The sequence below is a fragment of the Sardina pilchardus genome, chromosome 11, assembly GCF_963854185.1.
Source record: "Sardina pilchardus chromosome 11, fSarPil1.1, whole genome shotgun sequence".
Classification (NCBI taxonomy): domain Eukaryota; kingdom Metazoa; phylum Chordata; class Actinopteri; order Clupeiformes; family Clupeidae; genus Sardina; species Sardina pilchardus.
Window position 1 is genome coordinate 26,297,780 of NC_085004.1, and position 18,018 is coordinate 26,315,797.

The 18,018-nt window shown below is 40.0% G+C and overlaps 2 protein-coding genes across 3 annotated transcripts; both read right to left on the reverse strand.

Moving 5' to 3' along the window:
* Positions 1-358: 358 nt before the first annotated feature.
* On the reverse strand, positions 359-9,185 carry LOC134095483 (tumor susceptibility gene 101 protein-like). Of its 2 annotated transcripts, none has more exons than XM_062549058.1 (10): positions 8,971-9,185; positions 8,530-8,617; positions 7,877-7,942; positions 7,230-7,393; positions 5,229-5,355; positions 4,684-4,741; positions 4,473-4,564; positions 3,981-4,183; positions 2,971-3,210; positions 359-2,059 (listed from the first exon to the last, which is right to left on the reverse strand). In XM_062549058.1, the coding sequence occupies exons 1-10, from the start codon at positions 9,010-9,012 to the stop codon at positions 1,970-1,972; spliced, it is 1,170 nt and encodes a 389-aa protein (XP_062405042.1). In that variant the 5' UTR covers positions 9,013-9,185; the 3' UTR covers positions 359-1,969. The 2 variants fall into 2 exon arrangements, with proteins under 2 accessions (XP_062405042.1, XP_062405040.1); XM_062549056.1 differs by having other exon boundaries at positions 4,473-4,567.
* Positions 9,186-10,601: 1,416 nt separating this feature from the next.
* On the reverse strand, positions 10,602-16,594 carry LOC134095482 (G2/M phase-specific E3 ubiquitin-protein ligase-like). The gene is made up of 11 exons (XM_062549055.1): positions 16,462-16,594; positions 15,932-16,019; positions 15,608-15,673; positions 15,274-15,437; positions 14,891-15,017; positions 14,166-14,278; positions 13,671-13,897; positions 12,652-12,919; positions 12,274-12,428; positions 11,763-12,001; positions 10,602-11,314 (listed from the first exon to the last, which is right to left on the reverse strand). Exons 1-11 carry the CDS (start codon positions 16,504-16,506, stop codon positions 11,052-11,054), a joined length of 1,755 nt encoding a protein of 584 aa, XP_062405039.1. The 5' UTR covers positions 16,507-16,594; the 3' UTR covers positions 10,602-11,051.
* Between the last annotated feature and the right edge of the window lie 1,424 nt (positions 16,595-18,018).

Consider the following 18,018-nt stretch of genomic DNA (forward strand, 5'->3'; position numbering starts at 1 on the left):
TTATGATATTTCTCACTTTGGGACCAAGGCTACTAGAATAGCATTACGTTCAGTAGTGAGGTGGTACAGGTTAGCCTCTCCTAGCCAATAGACTATAATTACACCTAACTGAGATGGATACGGTAAGTTAGGTGAGATAAGAATATACAGGATTAGAAAGCAAGACAGCCTTGTCTATCTAATCTTATCCTCTCAATTTTGCTTTGTTCATCACTAATCTCATCATTGAACCCATTGGCTGGACTATGAGTCTTGTCATTTTTCTGGAACCTAACCAGTAAATGTCTGCTTCTCTTTGTTGGTCTGCAATAAGATACAGTCACAAACAGGATTTCCAAGAATGGCCATCACACAAAACCAATGTTAATATTACAGCATTTTAATGAAAAGTACATGGGCGCTTATGTAGCGGAACAATTTTAAATGTATATGCAATGTAATTAAGACAATGTAACATTCACTGCATACTGGTAGTTCAATTAGGAATGTTCTACAAGTATGACAATTAAATTGACATAAAATCTATTGATATTTCATATAGGCCTAAGCATAAAAAATAACTGAATACCATGACAACTTCCTGACAAATTCACTAGAGTTTTACACCGTGGTTAATGAGCTCACTGTGCAAATTCCATAGGAGTGTGGAGATGTTACAGTTCACAGTTAGTGTTACGGAATCATTCAGTAACTCACCTAAAACTATAACTAATTATTAGCATGTAAAAATAAATGAAATATTTGTCAACTGGGTTATATATAATGTTTCCCTTTAAAAAATAAGGCTGCTCGGAATATTTATGTTAAACTTATGTCTATGTAAACAGACTTTTTATAAAGTGACGAACAACAAGAGATCACAGAAGAAAAGAACTTGGTCCTTCATTTTAACTTGATTTGGTTTTGTCTGGCTTTAGTCAGGACAACACACCCTTTCACAGCCCCACTGTGTAGGCTCCCCCACCTCTTTTATAATGCAAAGTCATTTTAAGTGTACATCGGATGTCAACTAAAGATTGTATTAAGTGGACCCACATTTACGTAGTGTAGAGCATCTCAAGCAAATGTACTGTATATGCATGTTAAAACATTTCGAAGCATGTCTGACTGTAATTAAAGGAATAGTTTGGAATTTTGGACATAGGACCTCATTTCCAACTTAGTCGGGGTGATATAGGTCGGTGGAGACCATTTTCTGTGAATTTCTGCCCTTCCTTAAGTTGCAGCATTCATCTCGTGCTCATCTGGTGCCGAGATAACGCAAGTCAACGGTAACATCCAGCCTGCCACTGAAAACAGATTAATCCACTCCACAGAACACCCGAAACAAATAAATTATAAAGACTATCGATGCACATGTCTGTGTTGATAGAACAATGTTAGAAATAAAACTAACCTTGCATCGCATTGCAATAGCCTACTTTGTTCCCTGTATGGCAGTAGCGGATTGATATTGAGAAACTAGTCCCTCAACATGTAATAAATCATTGAGTTGCAAGGTTATTTTTATTTCTAAAATTATTCTATCAACAAGGACATCGATAGTCTGACGTTTTAATCTACTTGTCTTGAGTGTGCTGTGGAGTGAGTAAGACTGTTTTGGATGTTACCGTTGAAATGCGTTAGCTCAGAACCAACTGTCTCCACCGACCTATATCACCTCGGCAAAGTTGGAAATGAGGTCCTACATGTATGTCCAAAATTCTGAACTATTCCTTTAACCTTCTCAAATTGATTAATCCCTGCCATTTGGCCAATTATATTTCAACTAGAGGTGAGCACTTTCACCGCTACAACACTTGGCTTATGCAGATGACAGTTTCCCTCATCAGTATGTGACCTTCTTTAGTATCATAACCTCCATAATACATTATAGATAAGGATATGGCATAAAAAACATCCAGTTTTACTTCTATTGTCTGTATGATGTGTGTGTGTGTGTGTGTGTCTGTGCGTGTGTGTGTGGTTATCAGTAGAGCTCACTTAGGCCAGCAGTTTTTCGAGCTTTCTGCATTAGAGCTCGTAGTTGGAATTGTTTACGAGAGAGAATCCGTACATGCTGTAAGAAAAAACAAAAAAAACATAAGCAATCAATCAGTAAAATCAGTAATAAGAACATTCTGAAGATAGTCAGTGCTACCCAAAAGGGCGCATGTCACCCCATTGCTCATCCAGCTACACTGGCTACCGTTGGCCGCCTGTATCAAATTCAAGACTCTAACGCTTGCCTACAAAGTACTCTCCAGCTCTGCTCCCACTTGTTTGAATGCCCTCATACAGGCATATACTACAACACGACCGTTGCGCTCCTCAGCCGAGCAACGTCTAGCTCTTCCACCAGCACGCTCAGGCCAATCCAAACTTTTCTTATCTGTTGTTCCTCGTTGGTGGAACGCACTACCAGTTCCTACTAGAGTAAGGACATCCCTCTCCATCTTCAAAAAACATCTGAAATCCCAACATTTCAGAACACATCTCCTCTCATAGCACTACTTACAACTAGCCTTGCTGATCCTACGGACAATTGCACTCATTGATGCACTTACTACACTCATTGACCCACTTATTGTGTTTTTTGTTTATTGTCGTAAAATTGTTGCTAGAATAGCTCTTAAAAGCTTTAAAATGTGTTTTTTTTTTTTTAACCATGTTGTAATTCGCTTTGATTAAAAAAAGTGTCAGCCAAATGCAATGCAATATAATGTAAAAGGGTTATGAAGGGGCAAAGACAAAATGGTAATGAAAAAAAGTGAATGGAACAATAGAATACTTTATATATGACATTACATGCAATAAATGGATGCAAAGCGAAGCAGCAGGTACATAATTCTGTGAGGCAATACCCATTCGAAGTGAATGAGAAATCTCACAATGAAAGCATTACACATGTGACTACTCTGTACTATTGCAAACCTAGCAGAATAGCCTAAGCCTGTTGAGTGTTGTAGCTGTTGGGTGATGTTTACTCACCTTGAGGAAGACCTCCAGATCGATGACATCCCTGCGGAGAGCCTCTCCCAGGTAAAAGATGGTGTCCTCTATGGCATTCTCCTCCGAGTACAGGTTTAGTATCTGCTTGTAGAGGGGTGCTGTGGGAATGATGACATCATCAATGTCACCCCTCTCTGATTGGTTGTCCATCTTCTCAAGCGCCGCTTTCATATCTTCGTCCTTCTGCTTGAGGAGCTCAATGTTCCTGTCTACATCCGTCTGAAGGCATGAAACACACAACACACATGGGTCATCGACAAATAAGGCTTTTAAAAATGTGTTTTCAAAATAATCTTTAAAAATGGACAGAATGCTGTTTATTTGGAAGACTGTGTTTAAACAACTCTTAAAGGTATACTATGCAGGATTGGCGATTTCATCGCCGGTTTCGCTTTCACTTTTCATTTTCGCTCGTTTTATGCTTGCATATTTCTCTGCAGAGCTTCCCCTACAGCTTTAGCGTGTATATTTGACAAAACTCCTCAATCGGTCAGTCTGCCGTGCCTTTTCATGAGACTTTACATGACACTTCCTGGAGTAGAGCATGGGTGCGTGCCCGGTGTCTCCTGAAGTTGCAAGTGTGGTTTTACCGCTACAGACCACTAGAGCGGCCAAAAAAACCACTGTTCGACCGGTAATGACCCATTTAATCATATATAACAGTATGGAACGAATTGATTAACTGAAAAACGTTGCATAGTATACCTTTAATGGCTGTGTAACACTTACTTACTGGTGGCTTTAATACATTTTAGACTGTATTTGCAATTTCACCAACCAAAAAATGTCAGGTGGCACAACCAAAAGTTTCTAAAAAAAAAAAAAACGGCGACACTTTTTTTTGGTAAGTATACCTGGGTGTTTGCAGTCCTAACACAATATTAATCTACACCTGACATTTACTACTAATTATCAAATTCAATTTTCCAATATTCTTTCAAATAATCTTAAAAATAAACACATGTTCTTCTCATCCTCTCCTCCCTCACCATCTCTTGTCCAATTCTGCCGATCATGTCCTCCAGCCTCTGATGACCTCTCTTCAGGTCTTCCTCTGTCTTCTTAAGGGCGTCGAGCTCTGCCTGGGCTCGGTCCATCTCTTCCTTCATCCGCCAGCGCAGCTTATCGCTCACCGCCGACACCAGGGACGCCCTGATGGTGTCCTCGCCAATGGTGCCATCACGAGCAGGGCCTAAAAACACACACACGCACACACACACACACACACACACACACACACACACACACACACACACACACACACACACGCGCACGCACGCACGCACGCACGCACGCACGCACGCACACACACACACACGTTTGAGTGGGGCAGTGGTAGTGTAGTTGACATTATGTAAGTCAAAAAAGTGCCTGCTAAATGTAATGTAATGTAAAAAGCACAATCAAGTCATTCATTGTCACGGAGTGGACAGACTAAAGACATTCAGAGGACAAACAATAACCAGTGAGTGTGTCCATACCTGTGGTAGCACTGGGTGTTGTGGGGGGGAAGTGGCCCGGACCCGGGCTGGCTGGGTAGGTGCCGGCGGCAGGATAGGGGTAACCCTGAAAACTGCTTGATCAAAACCAGAGACTTTCAGCAGAGCAGAAAACAACGTACAAAGACAGAAGACCTGTGCCTCATTAGCACTGAAAAGCATTGAACTTTGACTTGAGTAGTAAAGGTCGCACCTGGGGTTGGGTGAACGTGGGGGACCATAGGAGGCAGATGGGCCTGGCATATAGGCAGCTAGAGAGTTAAATGTTTAACAAAAAATATTAACTGGTTAACATCAACACAAAAAAATAGGAAGAAACAAAAAACAAAAGATGAGATCAAAGCCAAACAGGCTACACAGAGTTAGTTTGGTTGATAATTATGCTTCATCCTGGGGGCAGTTTAAAATATTTACTTTTAGTTTTAATGTGATATGGGGTGTATGCATAGGTGTCCAACTGTTATTCATTTAGTTAGAGTACTGGACAGTACTTAAGAGTGAATCATTCAGTGAAAGTACAGTGGCAAACTGTAGTGAGTAACATACTTACAGGTCAAATGCCCTGTCTCCTGTCATTCCCATATATAGATAAATACCTTTGTTCAGAACTATGAATGTATCGGAGTAAGATTACACAAATATCATTGAGAAGAATCTCTACAGCTGGGAGACATGGCCTGGGTTAGAGTCTAGAGTTGACCCATGTAGAGTCTTGTGCAGTTGTTATGTGTGACTCACCAGTGGTTGGGCCTGCTGTTTGGAAGGGCTGGTATGGAGTTTGTGTGGTAGGTCGCGAGAAGACGGGTGGCTCCTCCCCAAATACCAAAATCAACACCTGGATTAGGCTGAACAGGTCTGATTGGGGCTACGAGAGCACAGAAGGGGAGAAGGGATCATGAGACATAGGGTGCCTCTCAACATGCCTCCTTGATCCTCGATGCTCGATCCTCGAGGGGCGTTCCCACTGATCTATAACTAACACTGGATAGACTATCCCATTGTTTCCCCCCCCCCATCAGTCTTTATGTAGATCAGTGAGGATCGAGGCCCGAGGAGCGAGGGAGGACGTATAAACGCTGCATGAGAGGCACTTATAGTTAGGGTAATAAGGCAAACAGCACATAGTCCCTCTTGACACCTGGCGCCTTGGGAGGTCAGTCGCTGTTATTTTAAATTCTGAAAAAACTATTACATATTTCTTAATTCTGACTGAACTTTCATGGAGTAAACGTGTAACTCCTTTCTGACCAATCTTTCCAGTCTATCATCTATGTGAAAAATCAAATTTGAACTGAAAAAAATATAAAAGCATTACACCTAGTCCTTCCTTACTCTTGCCCATATAACACAAATGGAATGTTATGTGTCATAGTTATGGAACATTGCGCTCCTCCAACCCGAGAAAGGTCAGGTGTGCTCCATCTTTTGATGATATCTTTTTTTTAATGATGATAAAGTTTTGTTTAGAAAACCTTGAATCCATGTCACAAGATAATGCCTCACATAACACATTCCGACATTACACACTATGTGCAGGAACTTTTTTTTTTTTTTACCCTCGGTACTAGGTGTTATGCAGGTTATAACTGCAGTATTGTGGTAATATGTGGTTACTGTTAGCCTGACAAGCCAGACCCACATCAAGATGTAGGGTCTGGGAACTCACTCACTTTCAAATTCCCTCTCCGCAATAGGATAACGCTAAACGAATCATCGTCTTGTTTTCAAGTAGCAGGATGCGTAACCTTCCCTCTCCATGCAATAGGATAACGCTAAACGAATCATCTTCTTGTTTTCTAATAGCAAGATGCGTTACAATACCGTCGCAACTTCTGGTCGCAAGTCAGTCACCATTATGTTAGGCCCGCCCACCGACTCTATACACGCTGTGAGTGGCCCGTCCGTTTCTCCGCTCCTAAGCTCGATGAAGCGTAGCTAGCCTGCCCCGCCAGCCAAATTACATTTGCTGCCGCTAGGGGCGTCTAGATTTCTAGGCTAGGTTACTGTCCCATTCCTAATGGAAATATGTCCAAGGCCACACCAAAGCCCTGTCTATGCGGCTGATATCAATATCCAAGCCCTTTCCAAACTAGTGAAAACTAGAAATAACACTTGACAAAAGTTTTCTACAGGAAGTAGTCTACACAACTGACAAAAGATGTTTTCAGACAGACGTGTATTTCCGCAATGTTCACAGACCTTTTACGGTAGGCTTTTTCTTGTTGTGCTGTCTGAATTCATATGTACGTATATCTACTTTCCTGCTGCTGACCTTGTCATTTTGCCGTAATGTTGCCACCACAGCTGCTATGGGAATCCAATCGCGGAAAAATTCCACACCTGTCAGTGAGGATTGAGGGAAGTATTATGTGCATTTAAAGTGCCCTAATGTCACTGAACAGCTCCATCTCTCGAACACGCTGCTGGTAATGAAGTAAAGCTAGAGCAATTATTTTTTAATCCTCCATGCTCCTGGGGTAAAAACTACACTCCTCCACTGTCAGGCATGAACAGCTGACAGCGTGGCCACATTTAAAAGCAGTCGTTATCTCCTCAGCGAACCTAACACCAGTTGACGGAAATTCTAAATTAGATGTGAACAACAGGTGGCTGTATAAATTCTGCATATGCTTCATGTCTGAATGTCCGTTACCATCAGAAATTTGGCAAGCAAATATCGCAAAATGACCAGAAAATCTGTCTGAGAAAAGCTAAACAGAGATGATGCTCAGGACTCACATGTTTCCATTCGTGCAGGTAGGGCAGGTAGACTTTGCCATTGGCGTCTACATGTTTCCCTGTCTTGATCATCATGGCGCTGGTGGGCCTCACAAAGCAGATGGGGGGGTTATAAGGGTAGGTGTCCAGCAGCCACACACAGATGGGGATGTTGTAAGTATTTCCTGAGGAGACAAATAAAATATCCTTTCCTGAGTGACACACACAAGTGCAGCGTTTGCACACTTCTGGGAGAAACATACAGTAACAGAGCTTTTTTAAGTATCTAAAATAAGACTATGTAGCTTACTATAAATCTAAAGGGCTGATCTTATCCCCATGCTTTAGTCTTCCACCCAAATGGAAACACACTTAAATGTTTGTGTGTGTGTGTATGCAGCTCACATCTTTATCATGTACTGGATAATAACTTCCCAAACAAAGATTGTGAACCCCTCCCACCAAGTATAAGATCAAAACCATGTCCCTCTATGTTGTGTCTACATCGGCATATTTTGTCTGGCCTATATTGCAAATTAAAAAACATGACCAGGAACAGGACAAACTTTAATATTAATTTGGATGAATATGCTGGTTAATAATAAAATAACATATTTCATGCATGCATTCAAGTGCATTCATGACTCTTTTGGTCCCATTTGTTTTACCTCTGTAGCTGACTGGGACAGTCCCTGCCAGGCTCATCAATTCCCTGCTGGAGCCATCATTAAACACTGAGAGAAAGTGAGACCAGAAGAATTAAAATTCACAACAAACTATAATGACACAATGCAGCTCCTGCATGCTGTAGTTTCACATAGGTTCAGAAGAATTATTTAGTTTATCAATTATATTCAATCAGGCTTTACTGGCATGCCCATGCAATAATAATAATGAATGAATAAAGTATAAAAACTAAGTAATAAAATCCTAAAGAATGAAAGAAATGAAGCAAGGCATGGCCTCCCTGGTTTGAGGTTGTATAGTCTTTTATGATAAAGGCTACTGCTACTGCAGTTTCTTTTACTTCTCCTAAGATATATCTTAGTTTCCCTTCATTTGTGTACTCTCTGATATCTGGGTAAATATTGCCGACTTCATGAAATTCACTGAGGTTTGTATGATGACTGCACTCAGTAGCCCAAGGAAATACAGCTACTGTATAATACTTCGGTTACATTGAGGGCACAGCCTGACGCTGGTGTTTTCGCCTTCCATATTCTATGACCAGGTTGGTTATCTTGCATGGTAAGGCTAATGCTACAAAGATTACATTTGTAGGGAAATTAAAATAATCACTCAAAGAGAATGTTTGTCCTACCATATGAATCCATAACAGGTTTTAGATCCTTGTACTGAGTGATGACATGATTGATTTCTCGCACTGTCAGGTCCCTGTATTTGTAACCCTGCGCATGCAAAAAGTGGGGAAATCGTAGGTTACAGTGGGGAAACTGCTGTGTTTTACAAATGCACGCAAATAATTATGTTAAAATGGATACAAAGATCTAGACAAAGACAACAACACGTAGCCTACAATACCAGACGGAAAAGTTCAGCACAGAGAATAGCCTAGGCTACGAGCTAAAAAACGACTACACAACTCAATATTTTTAAAAAGAATAAGCTTAGCCTACAAAGCAGTCTTCCTACACCACTTTGGCGTCGCCAAACATAACTTTAAGCAACAAAAGGCCTACATCTGAATGAGCATAACTGTTGGCTAAACAAGACCGAAGAAGTTTAGTAAATCCGAGCTCACCTTTGCCAGCATTTTTCGGAGAGCATTTTCGTTGACTGCCATAATCTTAACTAGTCCCAAAATCAGCCAAAAATCAGGACAAAAATATAGCCTACGTTTTATTTCACTTCTTCCCTTCGACAAACTATCTGTTCTTCGATTAAACCGACATTATTTGGATGGAAATTGAAAGACAAGAGCGGACAACGTCAAACCATGATATCCTCAACAAACTGGAAAACTTCCTCATACTTTCTACCCAGCTGACTGAATGGAAAATGAGGGCGTGTTCGCGATACGCACCGAGTGCGTACTAAAAATGTCCGAAACTCCTCAGCGGCAAACTTGTCGAATGTGTAAAACCATAGGTGTTAGGTCTATATGACTAAAACAACGCAAACAGAATTTCAGTTGCATTGGTTTTGCTGAACTTCAGATCACTTATTCATGTCACATTGTTTGCGGAAAAATGACTTGAACTCAAAGTCGGATTGGATTTTTTGCTCGGAGACTCGTGTGGAAGTTTTGTTCCCCGAGGTGTCCGACTTTACGTCACATCAGGCGCTATTCTCCAACCACGAAATATTCCTTCTTTCTAAATAGGCTAACGGGTCTAACTTATATATTTATGCATCTATTGTAGACACTTTTCCCACAGGGTCCTCAGAGTTTGCGATGGATTCATGCTACATGCCCAGATTGCCCACCAAGTTTTGCGCATCGCGCTTCAATGTGCGGTGTTACAATGACCGAGGTGTAGGCAGGCCTACAGTTGGAATTCTTACATCAAGCGTCTATTTCACCATTTTCCCCATATTGGATTTTAGTGAAAACATGCGAAAGCTTTCACAAGTTTCACAACCAAAAGGGTTAACTTAATTTGACAACAGTCTATTTTGTTGCTATGATTGGTTAGATATATCCAGTTGTGTGCATTTCGCCTGTATCAGTCACACTCACATCCCAATAATGTAGTAGACTCAAATTCTAAATTGAATCTGGCTGTCAGAAAACCTTTTAACAGGCCACATATTTTGTCTATTCATCACAAAAACATTGAATTGGATGTTCATTGCTTTGGGTGTAATCAATACTTTAAGTGTATCTGTAAACATTTTGTTTTTAAAGCAGCTCTAATGAAGAATTGCTCCTGGGGTCCCTCACAGTTAAGAATTGTCTGTTACTGTAGAGTACAATAAATGTGACCCGGTCCGGCAAAATGAGTTGAAAGTCGCTCAATCATTTTGAGATACATGCCAATTATCAAATTGCCAAAATTATTATTCATATGGGCAAATCCTACCTGTACCTGCCTGCACCAATAACTTACAATGTTATTTTCTCAGTTTTTCAATTGGAAAAAGATGGTGGGAGGCCATAATTCAAAATGCTGTATATTGACAACAAGATATGACTCTGAGGATATAATTCCAAAGCTTATTGTGTTGTCTGACCATTGATACCAATTTTGAATTTTGGGTCACTGTGACTGATTTTGGCAGATCGGGTCATGAATGTGTATCTAACAAACTGTAACACGGAGACGATAAGAGAATGCAGTGACGGCAGTCTTCAGATAGAGAGCTCTGAATTACTGTATTTATTTAGTCTAAAGTCTACAGCTCTTATTGTTTTTTTGCTGGAGATTCAAAGGGAATGCTGCCTCTCGATTTGTATTTTTATCACTCAGTGATAATAACCACAGTGACTTACATTGTCTGTGACATATGTGCGCATGAAAATGATATCTTCAGAACTTGTTGGTATAGAGGTAAATTACACATTTTTGTTAGTCATAGCAGGAACTCAAAGTGCGGCAGAAGTGCCATTTGCCCCAATAAGAGTTTATGTGCCATCAAAATGATTTTGGAAACATTATTTTAAGGTAAAAACGATTTAGTGCTTCTTTAATCTCTGTAGTAACAATTTGAATAAATGTAAACAATACATAATAGTATACATACATCATTTTTTTACTCATTAAGTTTTCTTTTGAACTTTTGCTATTTATAAGCAATTGAAGATCAAAAATGTATAGCATTCACAATATGGATCATTCCATTCAAGCATCTTCAAGCTTTCTTCTTGATACTTTGTCCCCTTCACCAACAATGTGTGGTGCCTTTAACTGTCTCAAAGCCAAATGACTCTTTGATTGCTATGGTAAGAAGTGCATCCATCTCCTCCTCCACTCCTCTAGGTAGAAAGAGAGTCAGTGAGCAGGTGGAGGCATATGGTATCCGTGAGCTACCCTCCTGCTCATAAAACTCAATGACTGGCTTCCTTGAGAACCCAAGACTGGGCACTGAATCCATGCCTGTCCAGAAGACCAGCAGATCCTTGAAAGTCACATCTGTGGCCTTTTCTGAAACACATTGAGTCAGAGAGTTAATCTGCACCATTTCCGCTAATGAGCTAGGGGGCCACTCTTGTTATGGTTAAGAATGCAGTTCTTGGCAGATACTTTTGTCCACCAAAGTGACATACATAAATAACAATAAACATTGTTACAACAAAAGAACTAGCAGTTCAAAGTAGTCATATAGCCTACATAAAGCCAATAGTAATAGTGATAGACTAAATAAGTTAAACAGAATAATAACAATATCAAATTGACAAAGTACCACAAACAACCACATACAAACCATGACTGTGTAAGAACTATGCAAAACACATTAGTCTTTTGCTTTTTGAACATCATAAAAGCATTTACAACATAAAAGATGCATTACATGTGTTCACATTATAGAGCAATTCAACAGTATAATGTAATGCTTCAGCCTATACATATCACACAAAGAGGATATTCACACCTTGAATTGCGATGAGGAACATTTCCCATCCAAACATGGTTTCTTCCTCCCTCCTTCTCTGGTTGCTTCCTTGTGGGGACCAGGAGATGTTATAGAGGCCCTTAAATGAAGACAGTGACATTTCTCCAGATGTGTTGGTGAAGATGGGTAGGAATGCCACCCAGTTCCTCTCAACCTGACTCCACAGATTCCCACACATGTTCATCCCCTCAATGAACTGGTGAATCACACTTGCAGTCCTGAGTAAAGCAAAAGTAACTTTGGAATTAACTTAGGTGAGGTTTTGTGTGTTAAAAGAGGCCATTCTAAAAAATAATGTTTATCAAAGGCTCCTCAGTACACCTAAAGGGGTAGGACTTTTAGTATAAAGTGATGCTTAACAAAAAATGAAACTAAATGCCACACATGAGACAATAATTTAAAAAGACAAAAAAATGGTATCAGGCTTGAAAAATATAGCCACACAGGCAAATCATTATCATCATTCATAATTATTTTTTAAACAGCCTACCTGAAGTAAATATAATACTTCACAACCTGATCAAAAATAGTAGGTATGTCTTTGATTTTTGCAGTAAAAATTCTAGGAACTCCACAATCTGATATCCAATCTCCTAGTTCACTGCACAAAGACATAAGTTGTTTCTCTGTTACACACTGCTGAATCTGAAAGAATTAAAAAGCAACCAAAATTAATTTGTGTGTAAACTGAGGAAGGATTAGTAGTCATCATAAAGCCTATATAACCAGACAAGGGTTAATGGTTAGTATCATATTCCATAATTTCATCAAATCAACACAAATATATCTGAGCGACACCATGGTTTCAGGTGTTTCATTTTTATTCATTTTGCCAAAAGTGGCAACTTTAGAGGTAAAAAAAAAATACCTTCTGTAGATTGCTCTGAACTTTCTCATTAGGAATGTCATGATAGTCAAAGTGTTGCAGGTCTGCTTTTTGCTTGCACATGATCTGAAATAGTGCTGGATGCAGAGCACGGATGCCTGGTCCATTGTGGAGAACAGACCAGGCTATGAGCATCCCAGCTGTCCTGTATTTCCCATCTTCCAGAGCTGAGAGATCATACGTGAATAGGAGCTTGTCTTGAGGACCTTCAAAGACACCATAAGCTGATGCCACATCCATCATTAAAAGCCTGTTGTGAATAAAGATGGCATGGATTAAACTCTGTTTAGTTTACAAAACGCTTTTGCACACCTCTTTTGTAGGGACAGGTGCGTCGGAATAGGTTACCCAGTTAAACTTGTGAAAGAAAATCCCGCACACTGTCCAATACGCATGCATATTTATTTACAACGTTTCGGTCATAGACCTTCCTCAGGTGAATTTTGAGGAATTCAGTGTGCAGTGTGGATTAAACTCTGTAAAAGGGTTAGGCTACTTATACATGTTGTTATGTTATGTTGATTGGTTGTTGCTTGGTTCAAGACAGTTTGTTTTCGTTATCTTGGACAGTATTGGACAGTGTTTGGACAGTAACATAAACAGAATATTTCAGAATGTGACAAAATATATCATGGAATATGATCAGCCAGATAGCTCAGCTAAGCTTCTTACTTTTTAAGATTATGTCCTATTACGGACATCAGTCAAATTAATTTGTAAACATTTTTTTTTTAGCCATAGGGTGCTTTGCAAGAGCAAGTAACAGAGTGAAATGGTGGCAACAAGATGAAACACGATAGCCTACAGAACAATATACAAAAGTAAAACGAATAAAAAAGATATACAATACAGACACAATAAGGAAACTAAATGTCTGTCTAAAAAAGTGGGTCTTAAGCTGGCCCTCAGCAGACCTTAATCTCTCTCTCTCGCTTGCAGCAGTATTTTGAGTAGTGTGTAGGTGATTATTCTTGTGATAAAGATTTGGTGTAAACATGTACCTGAAAAACTCTTTCATGGATCCCCCCAAATCTGCAGCCTCCTCCCCAATAAATTCCACATGGGGTGTCCTCTTCCAAGAAAAATAACTCTTCTTACAAAGAGTCAAAGCATCCTTCAGCACACTTTTTCGGCGAACCACAACTGGGGTGGATCCATCTTCTTTGTTCTTCATGGAGAATGTCTCCAGGATCTCATGCAATGAGAGTTCCTCTTGAAGTTGGATGTACTACAGGAAAGAAATATATGTGTGACGTGGTTAACTCTCGCTGGATAGGACATGGATGAACTTGTGTACCACTGACACAGCAAAGTTACAAAGTGGTTAACTTTCAGTGAGCACTAGCAGATTCCTCAGTATAATGACGAACTATGAATAACCTATACTGTAATGGCATAAAGACACAGCCATCAGCAATTCCAATCAGTCATCGTGCTAGTAAATTTAAATGTGCTTTATAAATAAATGTGATCATTTGGATCACTTAGAAATTCACCTCCAGCGACTGAGCTTCATCTGTTTCCTCAATGGAGATGATGGAAAGTGCTCCAGCAAGGGAACCGCTGGCAGCTCTCTCTGGCAGATCCCCTGAAGATGTGCTAAAGGGATCTGTAAAGAATATGGGGTGTCTAGTGTGTCAAACTTGCCTACATTTGGTTTGAATGTTAAGTTGTAGCATGAGTGTTATAATTACAATTCAGTCAGTTTGAGTAAACTGGTCTGAAGGGACTTATTTTCCCTGATAATGACGTGCGTTCTATTATCCTGCTTATCATATGGGTACTTGGCAAAATGAAAAAAATAAAGACACGATTATGTCTCTTTACATTTATTTGTTACCGTTTCATCATGGCTTTTGCTGAGAAACAAATAGTGCAAAACGCTGACCTTGAATCAAACAGATCAACAGTCTGCTTTCACTTTTGACTGAAGTCCTATTGCAAGAAGTAACCGGATTACTAGCAGAGTGATATGAGAGACGTGAATCAGAGACACATAACCTGTTGCCATTGACAGTGGTCATTATGTTTCTGTGGTGCATATTTGACCATAGAACATTGGGAAATCACATTCAAGTGAATGGAGTGTTCTACTAGCGCTTTTTCTACTAAAAATATGTCACTGAGGAATAACTCTTCAGCAGGGAAATTTGGTCTGGGTTAGAATCTAGAATTTACTCTGTTAGAGTCTTGTGCAGTTGTTACAGTATGTGTTACTCACCAGTGGTTGGGCTTGTTGTCTGGAAGGGTTGGTGTGGAGTTGGTGTGGTGGGTTGTGAGAAGACGGGTGGCTCCTCCTCAAATACCAGAATCATCACCTGGATTAGGCTGAACAGGTCTGACTGAGGCTGACAGCACAGAAAGTGTGAAGGGATCATGAACCATAGTTAAGGTAGTCAGGCACACACACACACACACACACACATTCTCTCAATTTCTCTCTTTCTCTCTCTCTCTCTCTCTCTCTTACACACACACACACACACACACACATATTGGCAAATGGCAAGTTGGTTAAAATTATTTTGGTTGTGTTGTGCTTCATTATCCCGCAATGTAGTGTTCCTAGCTCAACAGTGATGATGGACGATGGTCAGGACTTACATGTTTCCATTCGTACAGGTAGGGCAGGTAGACTTTGCCATTGGGGTCCACATGCTTCCCTTTCTTAATCATCATGGTGCTGGTGGGCCTCACATAGCAGATGGGGGGGTTATAAGGGTAGGTATCCAGCAGCCACACACAGATGGGGATGTTGTAAGTATTTCCTGAGGAGAGCATTAGGAGATAACACATGTAACAAAAGACTATGAAACTAGGGACATTTGCTGTACTATAGTTATTGATGTATTACTGATTTGAGTAAGGTTATAAATAGCCTACAATTGATGCATAAAAGGTTGATACATATTCATACTAAAGGTGCCATTTGTTTTACCTCTGTAGTTGATGGGGACAGTCCCTGCCAGGCTCATCAATTCCCTGCTGGAGCCATCATTAAACACTGAGAGAAAGTGAGACCAGAAGAGTAGAGGTACAATACAAATAAGTTTCTCTAGTGTTGTTTATCTTTCTTGCATGTTACTGATATGCTGCTCAAATTAATTTTGCAACACCATCACCAAACAAAGACCCAGACATGATTTGAAGTTGAGGTCTTCTAACTAAAAAAGGTAGGCTTATGGAACACCACTTAGTCCGAGATCTTTCCGGTGAACTCAGGGTACTTTGGAATTGAAAAAAATGTTGTTGTTTATCCTACCATATAAATCCATAACAGGCTTGAGATCGTTGTACTGGATAATGACATGAATGATTTCCTGCGCAGTCAGATCCTTGCATTTGTAACTCTGTATGTAAAAAGAGATAGTATTTCACATAGACCGTAGCCAAAAAAACTGCTGCTGGAGTGTTTACAAAATACGTTTAGGTTAATTATAATTGGCCTGCTTCATAAAGGACAGTGAAGAATTAAGATAGTAATGGGTAAATAGAGAAGTAGCCTACTTTAACATTGGCGTAGGCATATGGGCTAAATGCTCTGCTGGAATAGCCTAGTCAAAATGCTAATGAGCAAACTACAGTAAAGGGTGAAATGCTCCTGATTTGTACAACCTAATTGACATTGTTGGCCACTTGAAAACATCGACAAATGAACAATAACGCAATTGGTGTTTTTGTACTCATGACACACTTGTCAGTTATAGCCAACTGCTGCATGAAGGAGCAAAGGGAAAAGAGAAGATCACAAAACACTAAACACAAAAGCCGTAGGCCTAAACACAAACTTACCTTTAACATTCTTTGGAGTGCATTTTCATTGATTGTCAGTGCCATAATCTGAATTAACGAGAGTCTCCCAGAAAAAAAGGCAACTTATTTCACTTCCTCACTGCGACAGACCACGCTGAAAGTGAAAGAGAACAGCAGACCAAAGGTGAAAGGACATTACAAGTTTGCTACACATCTATTGCACCATCTGGTGCCATACATGGTAAAAGCTTCTCATATTATATTGTAATATTGCAGATAAGTAAGTACAGCAGGTAAGTAATAAAAAACAAAACAAGGACATGTGTCCCCAAGATACATGTTCAATATTGTCAGTTAACATATAAACATGTTCTAATTTGTGGATAATGGCAATAGAACCACAGAAGTTCAACCATGGATATGGTGATATAAAGACATCAAACAACTATAAGGAGAATATGGACTTTTGGTCAAAATTCAACAAAGTCAGGGAGGTGGAAGCAGTTTGGTCACACACACCCACACACACACCCACACCCACACCCACACAGACACACACAATCTCCTCTGGAGCAGCAGGTCATTATTACACTGTATTATCAAAAATAAAATAAAGGCAAACAACAAACTGTTAACTTCCCATCTACAAGTCCACCTCAAACTAAATCAAATCAAATATGCTGCTGGCCAGCACTGCCGAGTGGACAAGCCACTGGCTGTGGCTGAAGAGGAACGATACCACCTGGGCTGCTAAGGCGAATAGCTAAATGCGGGACACACACCCTGGCTTGATCAATCTGCTATGGGCCTGCCTCAGCAGAGGGTGTATTGTGATGATTGGCCGAAACACCCTATGATGCTGAGGTACACAACTGACGATGTGTCCCGCTGGTTAAAGCCTTATAGCAGCCATCCTTCAAGAAACTCCGAACTAGAAGTGGTGCAAACACTAGGGATTGTCACATCAACATGTTTGAATCCATCATAATCTGAAAGCATCCTTCTACACTGCTGGAGTCAACAAGGGAAAAGTAATGCAGAGATAGTCTTAAATAGTGATTGAAAATAGAAATTTGACATACCAGTACTTACCTTTAACATTATTTGGAGCACATTCATGTTGACTGCTATAGTCTTAACAAGTCCCCCAAAAGGATACAACTAGCCGACTTATTTCACTTTTGCACTGTGACAGTCTGACAGACGGTGCCCAAGACTATGCTGAAAGTGGAAGAGAAACATCAAATTATTACTGGGACTCTAGACATGAAATGCCTCGAAGCATTAGACACTATTCCACAACGCCAACTGGTGGACAATGAAAATTCCTACACCAACATTCAGACTGACATGTTCTCACCTGAGAATGGTGACTGTTGCATGCATTTCCCATTCTTGGATAACACAATAATGGTGTGATCCATTTGTCCAATGTGCTCGTCTTATGAGTCAGGCTGACAATTTATATAGGACTTAAATAGGCTTTATCTTTTTAAAATGTATAAAAAGTAGGCTACTGATCCCTTTTTCAACAGTAAAGGAATGGCTACAGATCTATAACAACCCACTCACATTACTTACCAGGTTTTTCTTTGT

Bases quoted from the DNA above. Each gene is read 5' to 3' on its own strand.
- LOC134095483 (XM_062549056.1), bottom strand. From the start codon at position 9,012: ATGGCAGTCAACGAAAATGCTCTCCGAAAAATGCTGGCAAAG. The intron at 7,943-8,529 runs GTAGGACAAACA...ACTTTCTCTCAG, and splicing joins ACCTGTTATGGATTCATATG to TGTTTAATGATGGCTCCAGC. The intron at 4,568-4,683 runs GTGCGACCTTTA...GTTTTGATCAAG, and splicing joins CCACGTTCACCCAACCCCAG to CAGTTTTCAGGGTTACCCCT.
- LOC134095482 (XM_062549055.1), bottom strand. From the start codon at position 16,506: ATGGCACTGACAATCAATGAAAATGCACTCCAAAGAATGTTAAAG. The intron at 16,020-16,461 runs GTAAGTTTGTGT...TTTTACATACAG, and splicing joins CACTCCAAAGAATGTTAAAG to AGTTACAAATGCAAGGATCT. The intron at 12,920-13,670 runs GTACATGTTTAC...TATTCACAACAG, and splicing joins TCCATGAAAGAGTTTTTCAG to GCTTTTAATGATGGATGTGG.